Source organism: Botryllus schlosseri, chromosome 6 (assembly GCF_051294905.1).
Source record: "Botryllus schlosseri isolate E-star chromosome 6, Bs_hap1, whole genome shotgun sequence".
NCBI classification, from domain to species: domain Eukaryota; kingdom Metazoa; phylum Chordata; class Ascidiacea; order Stolidobranchia; family Styelidae; genus Botryllus; species Botryllus schlosseri.
Window position 1 is genome coordinate 9384557 of NC_137241.1, and position 24565 is coordinate 9409121.

Here is a 24565-nt window from a genome sequence, read left to right on the forward strand (position 1 = left end):
AGCTAGGAAAATACAATGACGTAAACATACCGCATACTTTGAAAAGGCAACTTGACTTGAATTGTGACTTGACTTGACTCGAGTCAACTCCAGAAATCGAGTGACTTGACTTGACTCGAGGCACCTTCGAAAATCGATTGACTTGACTTGACTCGTAACTCGAAGGTAGTTACTTGATACCAACACTGTCCCAGTCACGGATTTACAGGGAAGCCTACTGACAACTGACAAGCAGTAATTCTCGTTTCCTAATTTGGTTTGAATATATAGGTAACGGTAAAAACCTTTTACTTATAACTGCTCGCGTAATCAGCCACACCCATAGTTCTTTTGCAGCTGTGAAATTTATTCCGATACCAAACTTTGAAGACCAACCACCAACACGAGTCACACCGCAAATTTAACGAACTAGACTTCGTGGATTAACGAAAACGAAGTCGCGCACGTTTCACATCATGACGTAGGCTGCGAAAACGAAAAGAATGGCAACAAGAATTATGTTGACGTGCGAAGCAATTGATCCGTTACAAGCATCTGAAAAGGAAAGTAAACTGGATTACCGGGGTAACGTGAACAGATAAGTGTTAGTATGTATCGAGTCAACTGTTTCGTATGACTTGACTTGACTTGATTCGAGTCACTTTGCAAAAATGACTTGACTTGACTCAACTCGGCGATTCAGAAATGTGTACTGACTCGTGACTCGGAGCAAAATTTACGAGTCAATTTTAAGACATTAAGTAAGCGGTGTCGATTAAATCCCACTATGTTATGTATATTGACGGTAGGCCGGTGTCACTTTTGAGAGTAGCTAGTCGTTCACTGATTTCACCTTGTATCGCCGGTAATGCCATTGTTTTAGCGGTTCTTAACTGTATTCAACCGGACAAACATCGTATTTTCATCAATTTCATTGCTCGCAAATATTGGTGTTGTGACTCGCTAGAATGAAGCCCCTACGGTCCGTGTATTATCTATGCTTGATAGTAAAGTATTCCAGAAGCAATGGCACGAGGCAACATTTTGGATTCCGTTGACTGGTCCGGCCAGCGAGCGATTTCATGACTTCGATCCGACCCGCGATGCCATTTGAGTTTGACACCTCTGAACTAGGCATTATCAGCCAGGGTTGATGGGATGTATGGAATTGTTTTTTTCACTACCAGTCACAAGAAGAACAACATAATGAAATAAAAACACACAACAAATGTCAATTTATTTAATACGATGGCTGCATTTGTTTATTTTCCACTAGCTTGTCGATGCGTGACATACGTTTGCTCACAGCGCATCGAAATTCAGGTATGGGCGCAACAAGTCGGTTTCGTTTCTTCGACTTGATAGTCATTGGGATGAAAATCCTTGCCCGCATTCCCACGTATAAGGGAAAATTAGCAGCTGGGGAATAGCGTGAGACGACGGCTTCAAAAAACTCAAAATCAACCTCAACTGAACTAATTACTCCCTTCGGTCGAGAAAAGCAGAATCTACTCGCGTACCACCTGGAAGACCTTCGCGTAGCACTAGTGGTGCACGTACCACAGGTTAGGAACCACTGTTCTAGACAGTTGAACCTGTAGCATATTTAGGAATTCAAATTCGACGGAAACTTAACACGTTTGAGTACTATATTCCAAATTTGAAATCAAAAGTTTCATATTCTCGTAAGACCCCTTGATGCCAGTTGCACCAGCTACAGGGATAGAAGCACATTGATTTGTATTGTGAAACAAAACAGCTTTTAGGCTTGGTGCACAAATAAAGAGGCGCAATTCACAGTTCCCAACGACTCTATGAGACCTTGAACATCAACGCAATAGACTAAAGAGGATTCGGAGGCAAAGAAGCGGGTGTATTCTCTATCACGATGCATTACCAAGCGACAGTGGTATCAGTGCCAAGTATATGTTTGGCTTTCAATCTGGAACCTACAATAAGAGCAGAATAATTTGACAAATTCAAATTTATGACGAAGTTATTTAGTTCAGCTTGATTCAACTTTTTATGGCTGCTGATCACCATCACATTCATGCTGGAGACATTCTTTAGCACTTCAGCACTCTTCACCGAGAATCCTCTTTACCTGTTGGTAAAACTTTTGAAGGCAACGGAATTGTGACATCTGTTCCATGAGGAATCGGTCGTATTGTGAAAGTCAAATTGGATATTGAATTTCATGCTGATTTTTGATATTGAATCCAAAAGAAAACCGCATGAGCAAAAGTAGCAATTTTTTCCGTGTCCATGCATGTGGCTTTCTCCAGACCATGGGCACACCAAATGCTAAAGATTCTTGTTTTCAAATGCTTCACAGCCTCAATGTCGCTTTATTTTTCATTCAGTGTGCTGTGAATTCCTTTTCTTTACATCGCCTAGGCTCAGGTAGGTGCTGATTTCAAAGACTACTCCAAGTCGTTTCGACGCCTTCCTATCTTTTCGTTATGTCGCAGTTTGGTGATGTTTTGAGAGGAAGAAAAGATTTATAAATTGATACTGATATCAAAATCTAGGCCTAGAATACTTACTTTTTTACATACTTATAAAAAGTTACTTTGACTTCTACTTGAGTAGAAATTGACGTCGTTACTTCTGCTTCTACTTGATTACCTATGGTAGGTACTTCTGATGACGTCACGAGAGTGATAGCTATGACCTAACAGCAAGGAATACGTCACAGAACAGGCTGTTTTTAGCACTGAAATGCAAAATTTTAAACTACAGATTATAAAAAATCTTGACGTGAAGGAAGAAAAGCGACTTCATATTCGTAATCAGCGTACGAAAATTGACTTGGTAGTCATCATTTTGGCCAAAAAACAAACATCATGTCGGCCAGTGTTATGGATTGGAAACATATTACATACAACTTAATTAGAGCACGGACCGATAAATTCGCCATGTAACAACGGCAACAAACAAGTTTTGAACTATCTGAAAACACTTACTTTAGACTTTAATTGTTACGGCATACTTTGCTTTATTTGAATTATTTTGACTCCATACTTTACGACTAGGCTATACGTAGTCAGTGTACCGTACACAGATGAACAGCAGACTTATGAGTAAACGAATTCAGTTTATAGAGCCTCTGGTTTTATTTCCCACAGATTAGTAGTCAGAACTAGGTTTTATACGTTCTAAATTTCAGGCTACTCTTCGCGGGTCTGTCAGAATCGCGTCGTGGGCCGCACTTTACCCAGGTCTGATATAGACTGTCAAATTTGGTACATCCGTCGGTCGAAAATTGCTCGCCTTCGGGTGGTAATAACCTAAGCTATTGTGTTGCAGGGTCCGACTCTTGCAAATGAAGTATGATTACTCAAATGTTTGGTGTGAGAATCTCGCAATACTTTGGTATCTTGTACTCTGTGTTATGTTTGACTAGGACCTTGTAGTATAAAGTTTGTGATGACAATACCCGGTTTATGTGACAGTCGAAACTACCGCCCTGACTTTCGTTGAAAATGCCGCTCCAATTTTGAAATAGTTTCAATCTTTTCAATAATATTTACTGGAAACCTTGCCTTGTGTTGACTAAAATAAAAAAGGTCATCACCGCACATTTTGCCGCCCCCTTGTAACCTGCCGCAGAGCCACAACCGCTGAGTGGCTCTGCTACGCCGCTGGAGGTGCATGGCATCGCAGTTGGGAATCGCTCGACCGGGTTAAAAGTGCTAAATTTGTGACATTACCAAACCAATCAAAATTTGACGATTGTGCGAATTCTATGGATCAGCAAGCCTGAAATCTCTATTATTAGAAAAAGTAGTGCCAACGTCGACTTAAATTCGCATCGTTCGCTGGTACTATCCGCGACAGTGGCGAACCACACAAGTGGACAATTTGAAATGCGATTCTGGGGTGTGTGGAGTTCATTCATTTGGACATAGATCAGATCTAGCCACTCCGAAAAGAGGGTTCACTCAACAGAACTCACTACATCCCTGAGATATATGTCAATGAGGATTGGTGTATTTGACTCATTTTCACCTGTTAGAATGGCTGTGAAAGCAAAATTTAGAACCTTAGGCCTAAGGTACCGTATACCTGACTTACACCTCACACTATGGCGGGAATCTGATAAATACTACTATTTTTCAGTCACGGATTTACATTGAAGCCTACTGACAAGCAGTAATTCTCGTTTCCTAATTTGGCTTGATTATATATGTTATGTTCGTGCATTTTACGTTGGTATCGTTTGTCTAGGATTAGTAATTACCGCCAATCATTATTTCCTCGTGTGTCTTGCTTCGTATTTATACCCTGTGTTCTGTTGTCTCGTGGTCTTTCATTTAACTGCACTCTGGATCGTGTCGCCTGTCTTAAAGTTATTCTGCTGTTAATATATACTGATTTCATATTGCAACCTCGTCGTATTGAGTTATTGTTCGAACAAGATCAAGAACATAACAATTGGTGTCAGAAGTGGAATTCATAGTTATTTCTGCGACGAAGATAAGCATGGATTCAGGTATATTGAAGCTGCTCGAGAAGCAGCAGGCAATGATGGCGAGCCTACATGAAACAATGGCAAATCAAAAAGCACAGCGTAAAGAAGAGCTGAAGCAACAACAGGCACAGCTGGAGCAGCAAAATGTCCGGCACAGAGAAGATTTGGACCAACAACGCGCACAGCACAAAGAGGAGATGGCGCAGCACAAAGAAGATATGGCACAGCAAAAGCTGCAGCATGAGGAAGCCATATCGCAATTGGCGCAGAGGTTGAGTCCCGGTGCGTCAACATCTGAAGCTACCGCTCCCAAGTTTGATTCTTTCGTAAAATCAAAGGAGAAATGGGACCAATATCTACAACGATTCAACCACCACCTTGCAATTTACGGCATTTCCAACATGGAGAAGAAAAGAGCGTGTTTACTCTCATGGGTTGGACCTGAAACGTACTCGCTCCTACGTAATTTGTTTGGCGCAGCTGATGTCAGTGCGCAAACCTTCGACGCGTTGACTGAGAAGTTGTCTACACACTTCAAGGACTCAATTCATGTTCAAGCTGCCAGGTACGAATTTTGCTATTGCAAAATGCAGCCGGGACAGTCATACGCCGATTGGATCGCAACTCTACGCGGAATCTCCAAAGATTGCAACTTCATATGCTCAAGAGATGGCTGTGATCAGAGCTACGTTGATGAGCTAATGCGTGATCTCATCATTAAAGAAACGCCGCACGCGGATGTGAGACGGCATTGTCTAACACAAACCAATCCATCCCTCGACGACGTTCTGAAAGTAGCCGCAACCCACGTGAGAACGCTGGAAACTGATAGGGTTATCCAAGGCGAGAGTAGCAGTAAAGACGCTTCCATCGTCAACAAAATGACGGGAAGTTATCAGAAGGGGAAAAACCTTCAAATCCATCCAAGGCAAGTTCCCGGAAAGACTGAAATCCTGCAGCCGCTGTTTCATCGATCACCAGAGAAAAGACTGTCAATATCGACATTCAGTATGTCAGAAATGTGGTCGTAAAGGTCATATCAAACCTGTCTGCATGTCTACCAAACCTAGTATCACGCAACAGGTCACATCCGTCAATTTCTGCACAGTGCCGCTCCTCTCCTTCGACATCGATCAACTATATCGACGCGTGGGAAACCAGCTCTGGATCAACTCCAGCATCAACGGCATTCCGTTGCCGACACAGTGGGACACTGGTGCACCCTCCGCCATGGTGGGATTGACTGGGTACAAAACTTTGGGCTCTCGGAAACTCTCAGCATACCATTGCTCTTTCGTAGCGTATGGCGACAAGCCACTGAAAGTGAAAGGTATTTGCACTGTAACTGTGCAGGTGGGTTCTGAAGTTCGAGTTGGCTTAAAATTGGTAGTTCTTGACGAACACCGTGGGCAAAACATTTTTGGTCTTGATTGGAGCGATGTTTTCTCCATGACCGCTAAGGGAACGTCTGCTTTGGATGCAATTTCCTCGCAGATGGTCAAATCGCAATCACGTAATACTATTGACATTTCTGATTCGAACGACAAATTGGCATCTTTTCAGTCCAAATTTCCCTCCGTTTTCTCTAATGTATTAGGACGATGCACCAAGACAAAGGTGACAATTCACTTGAAACCTAATGCCAAGCCCGAATTCAACAAGCCACGCCCTTTGCCTTTCGCAAGGCAAATCGCTGTTCAAACCGAATTGGATAGATTAGTCAATCAAGGTATTCTCGAACCAATCAATTACAGTGATTGGGCAGCACCAATTGTTGCCGTCACTAAATCAAATGGATCAGTACGCATTTGTGGTGACTTCAAAGCATTGAATCAACAAATTCAGATAGATCAACATCCCCTGCCCTCATTGGATGAAATCCTTCACAAGTTACAGGGTGGTTGTATTTTCACGAAAATTGATCTTGCCGATGCTTATTTTCAGCTAGAATTAGATGATGATGCGAAGAATTTGTGTGTCATAAACACGCAATTCGGTCTTTTCCGTTACCGACGCATGTGTTTCGGAGTCGCATCTAGTCCCGCTAATTTTCAACGCTGTATTGATGCCATGATCGCCGGCTTACCCGGTGTTGCTAGTTTTATCGATGACATAATCGTTACTGGCATTGATGAACGCGATCATTTTCGCAACTTATCGCTACTCTTTGAGCGCCTCACCGAATACGGTTTCACCGTCAACTTCGCTAAATGTGAATTTTTCAAAAGTAGTATCGAGTACCTTGGTCATATAATCGACAAGGACGGCAAACGCCCGTCTCACAAATCCGTTGAAGCAATCAAACAGTTGCCTAAACCTCAGGATGTTCGCCAGCTACAGGCATTCCTGGGCAAAGTCAATTATTATCGCGCGTTTATTCCAAATTTCACGAATAAAGCCGCTGCCTTGTACCGTCTTCTTCAAAAAGACGCGAAATTCATTTGGAATACGGACTGTGACGCAGCTTTTCGCATTCTCAAAAACGACGTAATCGACGCTACGCAGTTGGCTCATTATGATGTAAACAAGCAGCTCATTTTGTCAACTGATGCTTCTCAATTCGGAATCGGCGCTGTCCTCTCAATCGAGCACAATGGCGAAGAGAGACCGATCGCGCACGCGTCGAAAACACTTTCAGATTCGCAAAAATCCTACTCTCAAATCGAGAAGGAAGCTGTGTCAATCATTTACGGAGTCACTAAATTTCGTCAATTCTTGTATGGTAGAAAATTTACGCTCGTGACGGACCACAAACCGCTTTTAGCTATTTTCTCGCCGGACAAGAAAATTCCCGTGATTACAGCGCAACGTTTACAGCGATGGGCACTAACGCTCCTGGCTTACCAATACGATATTCGCTATAAACCGACTAATCAGCACGGAAACGCCGACGGTTTATCTCGCCTACCAAAGGGTCCAGACCCTGAGTTTGACAAACTGGAAATTCGTGAAAACGCGGAGATCGTTCACGCTATTAATATGGCATTCGATGGCTTACCGTTAACTCGCAATGAAATTCGCGACGCGACGCTGAAGGACAAAATCATGAAACTAGTAAAATTATCTGTCACACATGGTAATTGGAATCCAAAGGTGCCCATTGATGATTTTTTTTGGTTTTCGACTCGCAAACATTCGCTTTCTCTGCACGAAGACATAGTCATGCTCAATATTGATGGTTTTCAGCGCGTAGTAATTCCGCAGTCACTTCGCTCGCGAGTCTTATCATTATTGCACGAAGGACATTGGGGTATCGCGAAAATGAAGCAGATGGCCCGACGTTACATCGCATGGCCTTCCATTAATCGCGACATTGAAAATCTCGTTAAGAGTTGCGACGCTTGCCGTAAGGTAATGAAAGCGCCTGATCGTCAGTATCGCGAATGCCCAAAAACTTTTGAAAGCTTTGAACGAATTCACTTGGATTTCGCAGGTCCAATAAACAATAAAATGTTTCTTGTCATCGTCGATGCGCATTCGAAATATCCTTTCGTTAAAGTAATGAATGTCGGTTCTACCACAACCTTGTGTGTGGTCAACGCTTTGAGGGAAGTCTTCTCTATCGAGGGCTTGCCCATAACAATTGTCACGGATGGCGGGCCGCAATTCACATCGAATGAATTCGATACGTTTTGTTCTAATTTGGCAATCAGCCATATCGTATCACCGTCGTTTCACCATGCCTCTAACGGGGAAGCGGAGCGTTTCGTCCAGACTCTAAAAGCTGGATTGATAAAAAATTGCGACGGGGGAAAAGATCTCAACTTCGCGCTCCAAACACTTCTCGCTACGTACCGATGTGCACCGCACCCGGGCATAGACTGGAAAACGCCTGCCGAGATTTTACATGGTCGACAGCCGCGCAATTTTTTAAGTCTGTGCTCGCCCTTCGACAAATCGAAACCCGTTACGCCTGGACAATCAGTCACTCATTTTGAGATTGGTTCCTCGGTTTACGCTCGCAGTTACCGAATCGGACCAAAGTGGGTTGCTGGCGTGGAGACGGAAATACTGGGGCGTGTTGTGTACATTGTAAAAACAGATCATGGGTATTGGAGGAGGCACAAAAACCAACTTCAACCACGCTTGATTTCCACTGGTCATGATACAGCCACACAGGAAGTTGCTCAGCCTCAACAGTCCCAAGCTGAGCAACCATTGGTCAGGAATAGGGCACAACGTCCTGCAACTAGTCCTGCTCGAACGTCGGGCAGACGTTATCCGCTTAGAATTAGGACCCAAACTGATTTCTATCGGCCAACGTAAATTACCTTGTACTCCTAACTTACAGGGGAGGACTGTTATGTTCGTGCATTTTACGTTGGTATCGTTTGTCTAGGATTAGTAATTACCGCCAATCATTATTTCCTCGTGTGTCTTGCTTCGTATTTATACCCTGTGTTCTGTTGTCTCGTGGTCTTTCATTTAACTGCACTCTGGATCGTGTCGCCTGTCTTAAAGTTATTCTGCTGTTAATATATACTGATTTCATATTGCAACCTCGTCGTATTGAGTTATTGTTCGAACAAGATCAAGAACATAACAATATAGGTAACGATAAAAACCTTTTACTTATAACTGCTCGTGTAATCAGCCGCATCCATAGTTCTTTGCAGCTGTAAAATTTATTCCGATAACAAAGTTTGAAGACCAACCACCAACACGAATCACACTGCAAATTTAACGAACTAGACGTCGTGGATTAATGAAAGGGAAGTCGCCCACGTTTCACATCATGACGTAGGCTGCGACAACGAAAAGAATCGCAACAAGAATTTTGTTGACGTGCGAAGCAGTTGATCCGTTACAAGCATCTGAAAAGGAAAGTAGCCTGGATTACCGGGGTAACGTGAACAGATCAGTGTTAGTATGACTCGATTCAGTTGTTTCGTATGACTTGACTTGACTCGAGTCACTTTGCAAAAATGACTTGACTTGACTTATCTCGGCGATTCCGAAATGTGTACTGACTCGTGACTCGGAGCAAAATTTACGAGTCAATTTTAAGTCATCAAGTAATCGGTGTCGATTAAATCACACTATGTTACGTATATTGTAGGCTTACCATATTTTGGAAATCTAAAAAGAGGACACTTTTTCAGAAATTTGCAACTTGTAAAACCGGATTAGAATTCTCAAAAACCGGAGGACGTATGGTAAGCCTAGTATATTGACGGTAGGCCGATGTCACTTTTGAGAGCAGCCAGTAAATCACTTATTTCACGATCCACTGATCCTCCATTGTTACATCACAAATAAATTGACCTTGCTGTAGTTGCTGTAGAGCAGGGGTTCTCAACTTCCCATGTATAACTGCCCGCATTATACCATGAAAAAGTGCTGCGGGCCGCAGAACAGCATTACCATGTGATCGTAGGCTACTAATAAATTCACTGCAATTACCAGTCGTATACGGACGGTTAATATCTGATTATTAGGGCAAGTTTTGGCAACTTTTGCAAGTATTTTTACAGCTTCCGGCAATTTCCTAAATACTCGTAAGATATGTTGAATGCTGTTTTAAGCTGTTTGAAGGAATCTTATAGTGCAAATTTTTGCCACTTTTGTCCATTTTTTTCATGCAAGTTTTTGCAACATTTTGCGGCTTTCTCGATTTTTCATGAAAGTATTTTCGATTTTGGTGAAATACACGGCCAAATGAGTCAATCTGGGAAGTTGACCTTTTTTTTTAGTCAACCGAGCAAAGTGTGGTCAAAATGCAACTTCTGCAACTTTTTTCAAAAATAAATGCAACTTTCCACGGATTCAACTGCAACAAAAACTTGCCCTACTGATTATCTATTCTAAAGCATTAATGAACAAGCGTTCGCAAATTTGCAGTGCTGTTGTTTGTGTGAATATGTTTGTTATGTTCCAGTGACGTAAGTAAGTCAAAGCGATTTATTTCCTTTCCCACCATATGGCTAGAGCCCCATCAATAATTTCAAAAATCAGCTTTGTCATGTTGATGTTTTTGGGGGGTCGTCGATAAAACCTCGTCATTGCTGAACAACTGTCCCCTCCAAACGTTTGCCCTGCTAGTATTTACTCTGAAAATGTCTAATCTGAAAAAATGCATCCGTGATATGAGCTATGCAATGTCCGTGCAGTCGGTGAATTTGTCCGATGCTAGGCTAAAGTAGCCTACGCGCAGCAGCTTGTTTCAGAAACTGCGATAAAAGATTGACCGACGTTAATGTTACTGATTTGGACATGGTTGAATCAGACAACTGTAGCTTCAAGATTTGCCAGGTAATGTTGTCTTTGTTGCTAAATTCTGGAAACAGGGAATTCGCACAGTCTGCTGAAGTTTTCTCAAATCTTTATTTCGCAAGGTGACTTCTTGACTTTAGCCTTGAAATATGGATTGCTGGATGTGACACTTATCTAGCAACGTTTTGTCATAAGATGAGATGTATCCCTACTTCGAACTCCGGATGAAACTGTCAGTGATATCGTTTCAAGCTTCCTCGTTTCGTACCGGCACGTGTTCTTCGACAAATATGGCACATCGGGTTTCAATGTATCTCTGCGAAAGCTGGTTTATTGATCCACACTCGATCGAAAACTCAGTTTTCGTGGTTCCATTTCCCTTTCATTGTCGCGATCTGTTCCAATTCAGTGGTGGTGACGATAACACTCTTTATAAGTGTACTACTCAGAGGGAATCTCTTAAACCAAAGTCCATCAGACGAAAACCGATTATCAAAACAGTATACGAATTCCAACTCGAGCGCATCAAGAAACCAGAATGAGTTATCAATCATGTTAGTTTTTGCAACTTTTGCAACTTTTTTTACAGCTTTCTAAACAATCAGAAGTTATGCAGTATGGTGTTTTAAGCTGTTTGGAGGAATCTTATATTGCAACTTCTTGCAACTTTTCTCCATTTTATTTCGTGCAACTTTTTGCAACTTTTTCGATTTTTCATGCTAACTCATGCATATGTAAATTGATCGCTTGATTATTTCACTGTCGTTTTAATTTGAGGTCTTTTCTGATTTGACGTACATTCAGGATAGACCACCGAAAATTTTATTTTCACTGGGTCAATTTTTTCAGGCTATTGATTTCGTTGAAGTCGCCAACACTGAGTTTTGCTACAGTATCATGATTACCGATCGATTCGAGTATCTGATGCCCCAATAATTACAAGGAACCTGTCCACAAATACAACTGTTAAGTGCAACTTTTGTGAAAAATATGTGCAACTTTCCACGGATTTGACTGCAACAAAAACTTGCCCTTATCAATGAATTAAACAGACACAGTGCGATGAGAGAGCTAAAAGTAGCTATATTAATCTGTAACAACACCACATCAGTGATTGCTTTCATAATCAAAGATCTTGCGGGCCGCAGAATAAGAGTTTGCGGGCCGCGTGTTGAGAACCCCTGCTGTAGAGAGTTCACCTTGTACTGGTCGCTGGAGCCGTTCCCTGGCATCGGAACTATACAAGAACCTTAAGTCTACGTTACCATGAGCATATAAAATCAATATCGAAGCAGTTGTTTAAATAAGGGAGAGCGTGTGTCTGCACATTGCTAAGTCTGCGCACTGCGGCAGGATTTAGCCCTTTTGCCCTCGCGAGGTGACGCTCGCTGCCTATACCCACAACGCACGGGTATGAGCATGGACATGGACAAGGTAAACCAGGACTTGAAGGATTTGGGCGCCTTCGGGTTTAAAAGTTTGTGATGGTGGCCCGACATACGAGCATGCAGAACCATGTAAAACGACAGTTGTGCAATGTGCATGGGACACTTTGGTCACTTCAGCATGTCACTTTATTACCCTGACAGCATGGCACTAACCCTGACCCCAACTATAACCATGAAGTTAATCCTTATGTGTATCCTAACCAATGCTTCCTCTAATTTTTGACTAGTCTGGGCACTCACCAACTCACTACGCAGACCCTTGGACAACAGAGAGAGAGAGAGAGAGAGAGGGAGATGATATTGCCTAGAGACCGTATCAGCTCTGCGCATTTGCACACGTGCGCAGCTTAGAAGGAACATTGATCCTAACCCCATTCATAACCCTAACCCGTCCTTCAATCGAACCCTAACCTGCAATTTAACCCATGTGCTCATATGTCGTATGCAAAATTATCGCATGCCGAAGTGTCGCATGCTATTATGTCACATGCTATTATGTCGCATGCTGAATGCTCATATGTCCGCGTACCGTTCGTGGTATTAGGTTTGGATTAGAAGTATGCAAGCATCTTCGAATACTATTCAAGCTATTTAGGAGTGAATTCGGATTTTGATTCGAAAACGCGTAACAGATTTCAGATTGTAATATTTGATTAGTTGATATCTGACGTACTGGCTCCATTTTTCTTTCTGTAGGTGTAGTTGGTTGTCAATAGGAAAGGAATTCACAGAAATCATTCTTGGCAACGCCATCACGCCGGAAATAGCAAACGAATCGACTGAATTGATACGCTCAAAATTTAATTATAGTTGTTCGAATAAATTTCTGGACTTGCGCTCGCGATTAGAGACGCGCTGGGGTCGTTAGCGGCTTATTGCTGCGATACATGTCGCCAGGTGACCCATACGATAATTAAGTCTTCAGTTGAAATTAACTAATTTTTGTTTTCGTTGCTTTGAGAATACCGGTGTGCACTTGCAAGCGCTGTTAATCTTGTGGTTGTACGAGAAAGTTTGTTCGTATTTGACGCAGCGCTAGTGTGGAAAATCAGGTACTAGAAATATTTGTGTTGGTATTTTGTGACACTTAGAATCGCTCAAACATTAAAGCAATTCGTAACGTTTTGCTAACATATACGATATGCGGTTTCGAGTCATCGTGTCACGAGACGAATGATTATTCTAATCTTGGAAGTAGCGGTTGACTGTTACTCCTACCTGTGGAGCAAAGGCAGTACTCCTCTGAATACGGCCCAATGGTCCTCTTTTGGCAACCGTCGTCCTCGTTCAAGCTTACATTCAATCCTGCCAATTGGTGCACGGCCGTTGTGTCAAAACAGGACTTCCAGGTCTGGTCTGGAGGCTTTAAGCCTAGATATAATTAATTTCCATTGTTATGCTACATATACATATACAGTTGTTTGCATAACCTATGACATCTTGCGATGAAACACAGCAAAAATAACAACGACTTCCAGAAACCATATCATCTCACCGTGTAATGTAAGGTTCACACACTGAGTTACGGAAAACAGACAGCTAGTCAAATGGTAGTTTGACGACGCTCCACTGAAACATTGTAGGCCACAAACTGAAAAAAAAGCTTAGAGTGAATAAATTGCGAATATGAATGTGTTTTTCGTTGCAATATTCAAATTCTGTACCACAATGAGCCTATTTAAACTGAAATTACAATAATATAATTATAAGTTAACAATTTTGGCTAGACGGTTAAATAAATGCTGACCCTCAGACTTCAGAACTGCGTATTCAGATAATAAACGATTTTGACGTGTAGGCGAACAGTGCGAACACAATTCAGCGGTGCTGGCGCATCTCAGTGAAACAATATTGTACAATGTACATAGACATCTCAGATACACATCAAAGTCGAAAACATCTGTATTTTGTCTACCACCTGTCTACCATCTGTCTGCCATATGGTAGAGTCCAGTGTTTCTCAACCCCGAGTCCGCGGAAGGTCTTTGGTGAGTCCGCGAACACAGGAAATTTCAGTTACTTAATCGGCTCGGCACACTTTTTCTTCCACTTCCGATATGATTTTGGAATATCTAATTGGCAGACCTACGGGGCTCGTTCACTTTCAGACCAAAGTCATTGCAGCCTTACGGAGAGAATAGCTTTTTGGTCCGAAAGTGAATGAGCCCCGTTCTGGTCCGGTTTCGTCAAATTCCGATTTGAGAATTAGGCTGAGTGATTTGCAAAATACCTATTTTGAAATGTTCGTAACCTTAATAACTGTCATAAAAATGCATAGATACCTCACATATGTGACTGGCGGCACTCAACTTCAATAGTGCTTTCAGAACTATACATTCATTGCAGTAGAATTTATTACCTCGCTGACTTTTCGGGTTTCCCTTATCAGGAATTAACGGCACCATAAAAAGGATAAAGAGTTTGTGTACAATCTTTCAATATTCCATTAATATATTCCGCTGATTGTCTGTGTCACGTCTTCTGAGTATTGTATAATTTGATTCTCTATTATCCCTTTATTATGACTACCGGAGTACCAGGGTTGCCAGACATCTTCTGCGAAAAAGGGCCAAACAGCGCCGGAAAGGGGGCCAAATTGGCCAATAAAAGGGCCAAATTGTTCAATAACGTCAATAACGCTGCAACATTACCCATAGACACCTGTAATTCCAGTTTTATATTGTTGATACTGTTGTAGGACACCAAATCCACTACCTGCAACTACACTGGATCTAACTACAATAACTTCTTCATTATTTCAAGCCTTTTCCGACTGAATATAAAATCGTAAAATAATACTTTTTGTGCTATAATATGAGAGTGATTAAATTTTATGAATTCTAATTAAACATCGAGAGAATAGTTTCTTTACATTTGAAACTTATCCAACTTATCTACCGAATTTTTAGGTTTCACACCAAAAAACTCTAAGGTTATGTTGATTTTTTTTCTTTGAAATTTTTATCAATCATTAAGTACTATAAGCAGGGTTGCCATCGACCTGGACCCAAAAATAAGGACAGTCGAAAAAAATAGATTAGCATCAACAAGCGTTATTGTACATACTTTGTATTTATACGAGCCGTGGCATATCACATTCCATCCCATACTTTTCACCAGAAACAATCTGCTCCAGCAACTCCTTGTTGTTAGAAAGTGCTTCATGGATCTCACGACAGCTCAGGTCTAGGTTTCGGTTTACCTTTACTCAGGGCAGAAACAGCACTACGTCAGCCCCCTCCAAAAAACCGTTGGTTTTTCCCCCCTGCCCCTAGGGTGATAAACCTAACTTCTGCACCTCGTTAGAGGCGTCAACCAAGATGGAAAAATGCCGTACACCAGGTTTAGACAAAATCATTTTTGAGAATATGGAGCAAAAACTCCAGTAACAATGCTCGTAGTCTTGGTCCTGGCCGAAGAAAATTATTTGCAATGTTGGAATCGGGGCATATTTCTTTGAACAATTGCGATGTGCAATCGTTGGTGAGGAATGATTGCTGGTGTTTGACAATATGGAATGCCCAGGTACCCTCTGCTGCAGCTGCCTTGTAGTCTGTAGTCGTTGGTGCTGATCGACACTTGTGGAAAAAATATTCATCGACTGGCTTAAATTAATCATCATGACACACTTCTTGTGTTTTGGGGTATCAATGTGAGTTTAAATAGCGGTCTTTCCTATGGCCTCCAGGTTAATGTCACAATTCCAGATATTGCTATGTGCGAAACACTCGCTATTCAAGCTACCTTTGAATTCTCTCTCTCATAATCGTCACGAAAAACGTTTTTACGCCTGTTTATTTAAACTAATCTGATTTAGTTTTATTTGTAGGTAAAACTATATGCACAAGTTCAATATAATTTTGAAACATTTATCAATGATTTATAGCTTTACTGCTTTTAATCAATGTGTCGACTGCACTGTGCCTTTTTTCACTACGCAATAAATGCTGCCTTCCCAACAGCTTGAGCTTGTTCTGATGTAGACCAAACAGCAGGAACCTGGTACTGCTATATACTACTAAAATGACGTCCGCTGCGGTAGCTTGGTACAGACGAAACTGCTATACCACCACTCACTGCCCCAGCTATCTCACCACTTAAAAGTGAATTCCTGTGGTGAATTCCTTTCCTTTATGGTGTCATGAAATCTCGACGAAAAAGCCTAATTTTAGGATATTATGCAACACAGATACCAGAGGAAAACGATCGAAGTTCTGTAGCGGTTGAAAATAAGACAAAATAAGGACGAAAGTCGAAAATAAGGACATTTCTTAGAAATAAGGACAGTTGAGTTTTCTAAGACGTGGCCCTTCAAAATAAGGACAAATCTTAGATAAGGACGGTATGGCAACCCTGACTATAAGGGTGCTCTTCTTCAGACTTTTTCTGCTACATAGCTTCCAGCCATGTTCGCTGCTTTTTCGTCCACCTGTTCACAAATCTGTATTTACAATTCCAACACAGTCTACATTCTACAAAAACAAATCCAAATCTTCTACAGTGTTTCCACTCGAATCTTTGACAGCCCAATTTGCGAGACAGATTTATTTTAATAGTTGGTTTGACGGTATGTCTCAACTGTTTCCAAAAAGGGCCAAAAATTGAAAATAAAGGGCCAAGGGGCCAAATTATTATTTGGGGCCAACTGTCTCTAATAAGGCCAAATTTCACGAATTTGGCCCCGAAAGGGCCAATCTGGCAACCCTGCGGAGTACCGGTACAGCTGACTTTGGCCAGCTACCGTTCCTTTTTATCATTGCATTGTTACGTCATATTTTGCCAATTTGGATTTTGTTTGAATCTCTTTCTATATGCTTCTTATCGTGCCGTTACCTCTTGTTGATAAGGGGCATACGAAATTCCTGCAAGTTAATAAATTATACTGCAGTGAATGTAGTTTTGAAAGCAATATTAGAGATACCTCAATAAGCGATGTTTGGCCACGTATATTTCAAACGCAAGAACAACGAAACAGCACCACTACAAATTGATCAGCATTCCAAGCATTATTGGTTCTCCTGAGATTTTCTGTGTCTTGGGCAAACCAGTTGGTTGCAAGTATCACAGGCAAAACGGGTATGCTTTGCACATCTGTCGCATCATCCTGGTTTGATACCAATCACGCCAGGTATAAAACCCCTATTATCGCCAACTGGAAGTTTTCAAAATGCCCTACATTAATGTTCGAGGTAGCCTATTGCTAAAATTGTCATAAGCAATTCTATCACGGTCATAAACTCTACAATTTTGGTCGGATTGACTTGAATTTAGTACGAATGGCCTCGGAATTTAATGCTGCGTGTTCACTATTAACAATTCACATACAGAATATGCCAGGTATAAACCCCTGGGACAGCTCTTTATACACACGTATGCGGGACCGAAACTGCCGTACACCAAACCCCCATAATTGAGGGGGGACCTCGAAGGGGGGCTAAAACTATTCGTGAATTAACATAAATTATAGAGTGTTTTTTGAAAATTTATGCAACTTTTTAGAAAAATTATATCATTATATCATATTCCGAAACGTCTCACTCAGCTCGACCGATAAATCTGAATGCATGAGCAGAGATAGCATAAAAAATTTACAGCTATATATACAGATGCAATCCCCGATCATGTTGACCGATTCAATCATGAATTATGGAATATTTTCGCGCCTCGCGCGGTTTATTCGGAACAAAACGACTGAATGAACGGTACAAAAATTTCGCTGAGAAGTAGCGGTAAAAAGGTATCGGAAGGGGAGGTCTGGGGGTAAAGCCCACCAGAAGTTAGGTTTATGGCCAGTGTGGCCCAAGACCAACGTTTCGTTATTAGGGGTTGCTGACGAAGTGCTGTTACGGTCCTGCACGTAGGCACATTGCACAGGTTTCCGGCGCGATATACGTTGCGAGCGGGTAATTGATTATGGCGACTTGTTCACTTAAAGACTATTTGGAAAATTACAAATCGTAGGGACATGTGCTAATCACAGAAACAATCTATAGTTGTCTAATATAAGTGGAACTAGAGATGTGGACTGCATTACTAAATAGTTGCTTGAATTGCAAAGCCGACAGATGTGGAAAGACAGATTTAAGAAAGCTTTCTTGACTCAATTTTAGCTCATTTTTTTGTTGATACCGTATTACACTCTCTTGAATGGAAAAACAAATATATTTTTCAGTAATATATAGCTTGAGTCCGCGGGTATACTGGCGAGCTTGAGATGAGTCCGCGGGTAAAAAAGGTTGAGAACCACTGAGGTAGACAATAAAGATCATCGCTCTATCAAATATGCCGGACCTGATTTGTGGAACAGTATCTCGTCGGCTATCCGACAGTCATCGAGCATCGAGCTCTAAATACGATGTGGACTCAAATTAACGGTAAGATTTTGAAACTATTTTGTAGGTTTACTTTCACGTTCTGTGTGCGAACCAGGGCTGTGGAGTCGGTAAATTTTACCACCGACTCCGGCTCCACACATTTTCAATATACCGACTCCGACTCCGACTCTGACTCCTGAGTCTTTAAACGCACCGACTCCGACTCCGACTCCGACTCCTGGCACTTTAAACGTACCGACTCCGACTCCCGACTCCGACTCCAGCATTATTACCAATTTACTTCGAAAATTATATGCCACATTGTCTATTGAATGACTATCATACAACCATTAAACATATGCAAACATATGATTAACGGTGACATGCTAAATTGTTTCATTGTGGCACAGCTCGAATTATCCACTATGCAATTAACATGAAAGAAAGATTTGATAAATATCCTTCCTTTTTCAAGTTTTTATAACATGAACTCTCTAATATCCCGAATTGTATGAATCATTCAAATATGGCAGATATCCAATCCTGTATAAGAAAAATGTAGATAAAAAATCCAAGTGTAGCTCTTTTGTATATGAGTCAGCAACTAATAAAGAAATTGAACTTACTAATTTTGTCATTGCACACTACCCTGATTACAAGCACACGCACTCTTACTACTAATAGACATTGATCATAAATGGAATTTAATAAAGTAGTCAAAGACCATAGCCTATGTCTAGTCTACATGTACTTAATCAAGTATTCAAGGATTGGGACTTGAAGTCTTTCTTAATCATTTGTTCGACCCAAACAGCTAAGCTACACTACATATATTTTTAATTTTGTCAAGTGGGAAGCATCGTTTGGTCATATTTACATCATTTTTAGAATTTTACAAAACCAGCCGATGCATTTGCTCTGTCACAGTATCATGGTATAATTCCAAAATTGCATCAATTTTGACTGCATCGCGAAAACGCATCTTGTGATTTTCTTCCCCTCTGCAACTGAGTTGTAATTTGCAAGTAATGTCGAATTTTATCTATATCAGGGGTGGGCAACTTTTTCGGCGAAAGGGACACCTGAGATTTACGAACCATTGCGCGGGCAACTGAAATGTTTGATAACCTTTTTTTAGTCGTCGATAGGAGCGAACCGAATTAGGTAACATTGCAAACAAGACTTATATTAATACGCTCTAAAATTGATAACAATATGTCATGCAACTGTGCAGTGCGCAATCAGGCCCTGGTCGCGCGAAGCGCGAAATCTTTTTGCAAGATAGCGACTGAATTAGGCTATATCAATAAATCTGTCGCTAACATACATTGGGGGTCGCATCTGTATACTACTGGGCTCATTTGGCAAGGACAGGGTTATTCGACGTTTAGACATAGCAAAATCGACGGTATCAGTGAACATGCCTCTATCATTTTGTGCAAATGTTTTGTCGACGATCTCGCTGCGAGTGCACAAGCGAAGCCGCATGTTGGACGACACGTTATCTCCTAATTGCGAATATAGTTAGACTCAATTCTGTAAATAATGTGTATTTATAATTTTCAGAAGGGGGCTCAAATACTGAATGCAAGAAATCTAGTGACAATGAATCATGCGAAGTACCGAGAAAAATTTCAAGTCAAATAAATCTGCTATGAAATATTATACTTTATGCCATGGTCATATACAAAGATCTGGGATAAATGTGGCTGGCCCCTGGATACGTCAATGCGTCAGAACTGTTGTTTTAGTCATCATCAAATTTCGCGGTCATGAGATATCAAATTTTGGTTGGCCTTGCAATTTTACCTGATGTCATAAATAATTTCGAGAATTACCTCGCAGGCCACACCTAACCTTCTTCTGTGCCAAATCTGACCTGCGTGCCACGGGCTGGCCGCACCTGATCTGTATGGTTATTAATAACAGTGATTGGTGGCACATAAAAATTATATTGAAAATTCTTTGAAAGCAAATGTTTTCATGATAGAGAAGTTGGAGTCGGAGTCGGAGTCGAAGTCAGGGTCATTCTTACAAACTCCGACTCCGACTCCAGTCAGTATTTTCCCACCGACTCCGACTCCAGCTATTATAGTTTTCACGACTCCGACTCCGACTCCGACTCCATCAAGCGAAAATTACCCCGACTCCGACTCCGACTCCGACTCCACAGCCCTGGTGCGAACCTCTGTAATTTGAAGTTATTTACAGTTACAGTTATTTACAACAACGAAATTGATATAACGAATGCATCCGTGTCTATTGTAAAAAATCTATCAGGCTTACGGGATCTATTTTGATTTGATATCCTTATTGTGTCATAAAAGTAAAAGTAGTAATTTCCAAGACATGTCAAAACTACTTCAAGTGGAAGGCGAAATGAAAGGTATGAGAATTACTAAAAGTCAGTAAATATCTAAGTATATATATTTGATCGGGGAGAGGGTGGTCGTAGCATACTTTCAACAGTTAGTCGGGGGTGGCTTCCTGCAAAATTAATAATTGCTTATTAAATGTTGATACGTCACCCAGTTTGCTACAACATGATGCAACGACACCTACTCTCATTGAAATTTGCAACATATATGCGCATAATCGTTTCATCACCATACTGACCCGGTCTCGGTTGTACGCTACCGGTACTGTGCAGACATATGGGGTGAATACTTCATGAATGTAATCGATTGCGATTACTTCTGAATGACGCGATTACGATTACGATTACAGCAAAATCAGGAAGTAGTCGATTACGATTACGATTACTTTGGAAAATTAATCACGATTACTCACCATTACATTTATTTTGCATATTAGAAGTTATATTGGAACACAATATACGGATTGCGCTGAAAAGGCCTACCTTCCTTTAAAAAAGATGCGTCATTTGCATGTTACGTCATAATGTACCCATTGCCCATTTTTATAGAGGACGATTTATCGCACCCAACGATTTGCCTTCTTGCCAGGTCCATGACTGCCGCACCCCAAATTTCCCAATAGGGTGAGGAGCGAGCTCGAAGGGGACTCAAAAGTGTTTCGTAAACCAACATAAATTATAGAGTATTTTCGCGAGATTTAATAAACTGGAAAATTGTCTCTAGATAAGCTTGATTTTGAAATGTATACGTCTCCCCCTCAACAAAAGAAGCATAGATAATATATAGTGGGGTTGCATTTAAAACAGATGGTTGTTTAAACACTTTTTTAAAAACATGATTTATACTGTGTTTTAAACAAAGGCTTTAAAATAAACTAAAATTGTGTTTTTTAAGTTGTAAAATTATGCCATAATTGTGTCAATGCTTTCCAAAAACATGTTGTATGAACCTACGAACAATTACCACCCGATTTAGCCGACCTACATCGATATGGTATAGTTGGAACCCTTCAAATTAGTCGATAGAGCAGAGCATTAAACGCACGACAATTTGTGTGTGCGTCTCAAGAAAGTTTTTCTTTTAGTCTGCTACGTTTGGGATACAACAATATCTTTTGATTATATAACAGACCGGAGGTCACGAATTAACAACACACACAAAAGTAATCATAACAAGATACCAGACGTTATAACTATGGATTACGTGACCCCTTCTCTGCAGGTAAATCTGACCATCAAGGATTAGAAATTAATAATAATATAATGCAATTACCAATATTATTGACGAATTTCAGTCTTCGACTTGAAAATATCACCCCATCGGTGCCAAAGACCAACGTTTGGACTGGGGGAAGAATTGCTATTTTGGTCCTGATTCTAGCTACAACCCCCGCTAACTATATATTATATTTGGCTATGGCGTCAGGTCCCAATGTTGAGTAAAGAATTGTGAAATAACGATTGGCGCCCGTTTCCAGTAGAGTCATATGAGAATAAGATGAAGATAACATAAAATTCTGCTTTCAATTTAATACAGATAATGCACTGCAAGCTGTCGGTACGATGAAACGGCAAAACGGCTCGGTTATGATATATATCAGCAGCTGTTGATTTTTAATGCTTCGTTCTGGAAACCGTAATGTTTTATTTGACGAGTACAAAATCTCAAATCTTTGCCCGGTGTAAGTATACGTACTACATAGGCCAGCGTTTAACATCAACAGCGTTTAACAAAGCATAACCAAACATCAATACACAAGTTACTATTTTAAACTAGGCAGAGTGACGAATAATTATCATGCTGCGAGGTACTGGCGTGTGGAACGTGTCGATAACCTGATATACAGCATAGCGGGTATTCTTACAAGCACACTAATGTACGTACAGCAAATATCTATTTACTGCGGATACTTCTTACGTAATGACTAACAAAGCTAATAGGCTACTTCTGACGTAATAATGAGCAATGGCATTTGAAAATCAGACGTTTGTGCTATCACGACCTGGTATAATATCTCTTCCCTGTTCACGAATGTTCACTTTATGTCATAGTCCTTGTAAAAATAGAAAGTAATCGTTCTTTCACAAAGAAGTCGATTAGATATGGGAAGTAGTCGATTACGATTACGATTACTTCGGAATTTTTTCGAATGTAATCGATTGCGATTACGATTACTTGAAAATGCTGTAATCGTCGTAATCGATTACGATTACTAATCGCGATTACCCCATGTCTGTACTGTACACTGTACAGTCCCCTTGTAATCCGATGACTAATTAATGAAGATGCACTCATGCATATATCACGGTTGCGGAATCCACAAGAGTGTAGGAAAGTAGTTCCTGTCAGTTATAACTCGCTTCATATCAAATCAAATGATACTAATCTTGTATTGCATACGGCATGGTACTGCTATCAATTTTCCGAGAATGTCATCAGGGCTGTGGTAGATGTGTTGTAAATATACTGATATAACCATCATACCGATATAGCGTAGAGCAGAAGCTCGACCAGTATGGTTGTGAAGTGATGATGACTGATAACGAGTGGCCTCGGCACCACAGAGATGGACGAGGTAGAATGGTAGAACTTATGTAACTGCAGTTCGAATACGGCGACTTTCTGGGGAAAATAACTGAAGCCATACTTCACTTTCGGTTCACATAATACTTGAAGCGCAGGTCTCCTTGAATACCTACCTGACTGACATCTGACGTTTCCGTCAGTTTCAAGGTTATAATGCAATACAGCATATTGCTAATATTCCAAAAGATTTCTTCTCGGTGTACAAGGCATATACAAAGGCACTAAATGCAATTGCTCCCTTCCATCAATCATGAAGAGCGAAGACATTAGTCTGAGTTCAAAGTCTGTACAACATGTTACAAGGATATAGCAGAAAGACTCACGGATTTTCTGATTAAGGTACAGAAATTAGTATAAATTAATTCAACGTACCTGATCCAACGCACATCCATAGGAGGCAGGGTACTGAAAACATCATTTTCATTTTGTTGTATCTAGCTGAATAGACTAATCGTTTTCTATAAAAGAATGAAGGTATGATATGAATGGTGTTACTATTGTTCTCGACAGAAATGGGATTGGTCGTGATTCGCAATCTTAATCGATTACGACGATTACAGAATTTTCAAGTAATTGTAGTCGTAATTGAATATATTGAAAATATTCAAAGTTATCGTAATCGATTGTTTTGTATATGTATATAATCTACAGAGCTGTGAAAGTACGATTACTCATCTTTTTCCATTTATGAGGGCTATTGATTATGGTATAAACCAGGGGTGGGCAAATTTTTGGGCTCGCGGGCTGCATTCAACATCTAAATCCATTCGCGGGCCGCACTATATTAAATGGAGATTATTAGCCAAAAGGCAATATTTTTATTTAATCATATAGCAGTGGTTCTGAAACTTTATTAGACATGCCTTCCTTTATGAGAGTGAAAAATGTCGCACCCCCTTCCAAGGGCGTAGCCAGAAAAAATATTTGGGGAGGGCGAAAAATTCGATGACGTAAATGCCCCCCCCCCCTTAAAGATAAGGAAAAAAATAGGTAAAATCGATGGACTTGGGCGCTTATTGGATGATTAACACAACATCTGGGGCGATAGTTATATATATTCCACAGACGGATGTGATCAAACGATGACTGTGGAAAACCAGGACGACAACACTTTCGCGCGAAGCGCGAAAAAATTTTTTATGGTTAATGAATGAAATTGGTTCATTATATTGG

General features: G+C 40.8%; 2 protein-coding genes across 7 annotated transcripts in view; both read right to left on the reverse strand.

Annotated features, from left to right (window-relative positions):
* LOC145440866 (uncharacterized) overlaps positions 1–24565 on the reverse strand; it is a 194380-nt gene that overhangs the window by 51026 nt on the left and 118789 nt on the right. The gene's annotated exons all lie outside the window — the stretch shown is intronic.
* Positions 307–24274, reverse strand: LOC145440871 (uncharacterized). Of its 6 annotated transcripts, none has more exons than XM_080318641.1 (5): positions 23765–24273; positions 13610–13705; positions 13333–13485; positions 461–534; positions 307–408 (listed from the first exon to the last, which is right to left on the reverse strand). In XM_080318641.1, the coding sequence occupies exons 1-5, from the start codon at positions 23814–23816 to the stop codon at positions 388–390; spliced, it is 396 nt and encodes a 131-aa protein (XP_080174767.1). In that variant the 5' UTR covers positions 23817–24273; the 3' UTR covers positions 307–387. The 6 variants fall into 6 exon arrangements, with proteins under 6 accessions (XP_080174767.1, XP_080174769.1, XP_080174771.1 ...); XM_080318645.1 differs by lacking the exons at positions 307–408; positions 461–534 and adding exons at positions 9060–9141; positions 9194–9267 and having other exon boundaries at positions 13333–13470; positions 23765–24272; XM_080318640.1 differs by lacking the exons at positions 307–408; positions 461–534 and adding exons at positions 9060–9141; positions 9194–9267 and having other exon boundaries at positions 23765–24267.

Bases quoted from the DNA above. Each gene is read 5' to 3' on its own strand.
- LOC145440871 (XM_080318641.1), bottom strand. From the start codon at position 23,816: ATGAAAATGATGTTTTCAGTACCCTGCCTCCTATGGATGTGCGTTGGA. The intron at 13,706-23,764 runs GTACGTTGAATT...CTTTTTTTTCAG, and splicing joins ATGGATGTGCGTTGGATCAG to TTTGTGGCCTACAATGTTTC. The intron at 13,486-13,609 runs GTGAGATGATAT...AATTATATCTAG, and splicing joins TGTGAACCTTACATTACACG to GCTTAAAGCCTCCAGACCAG.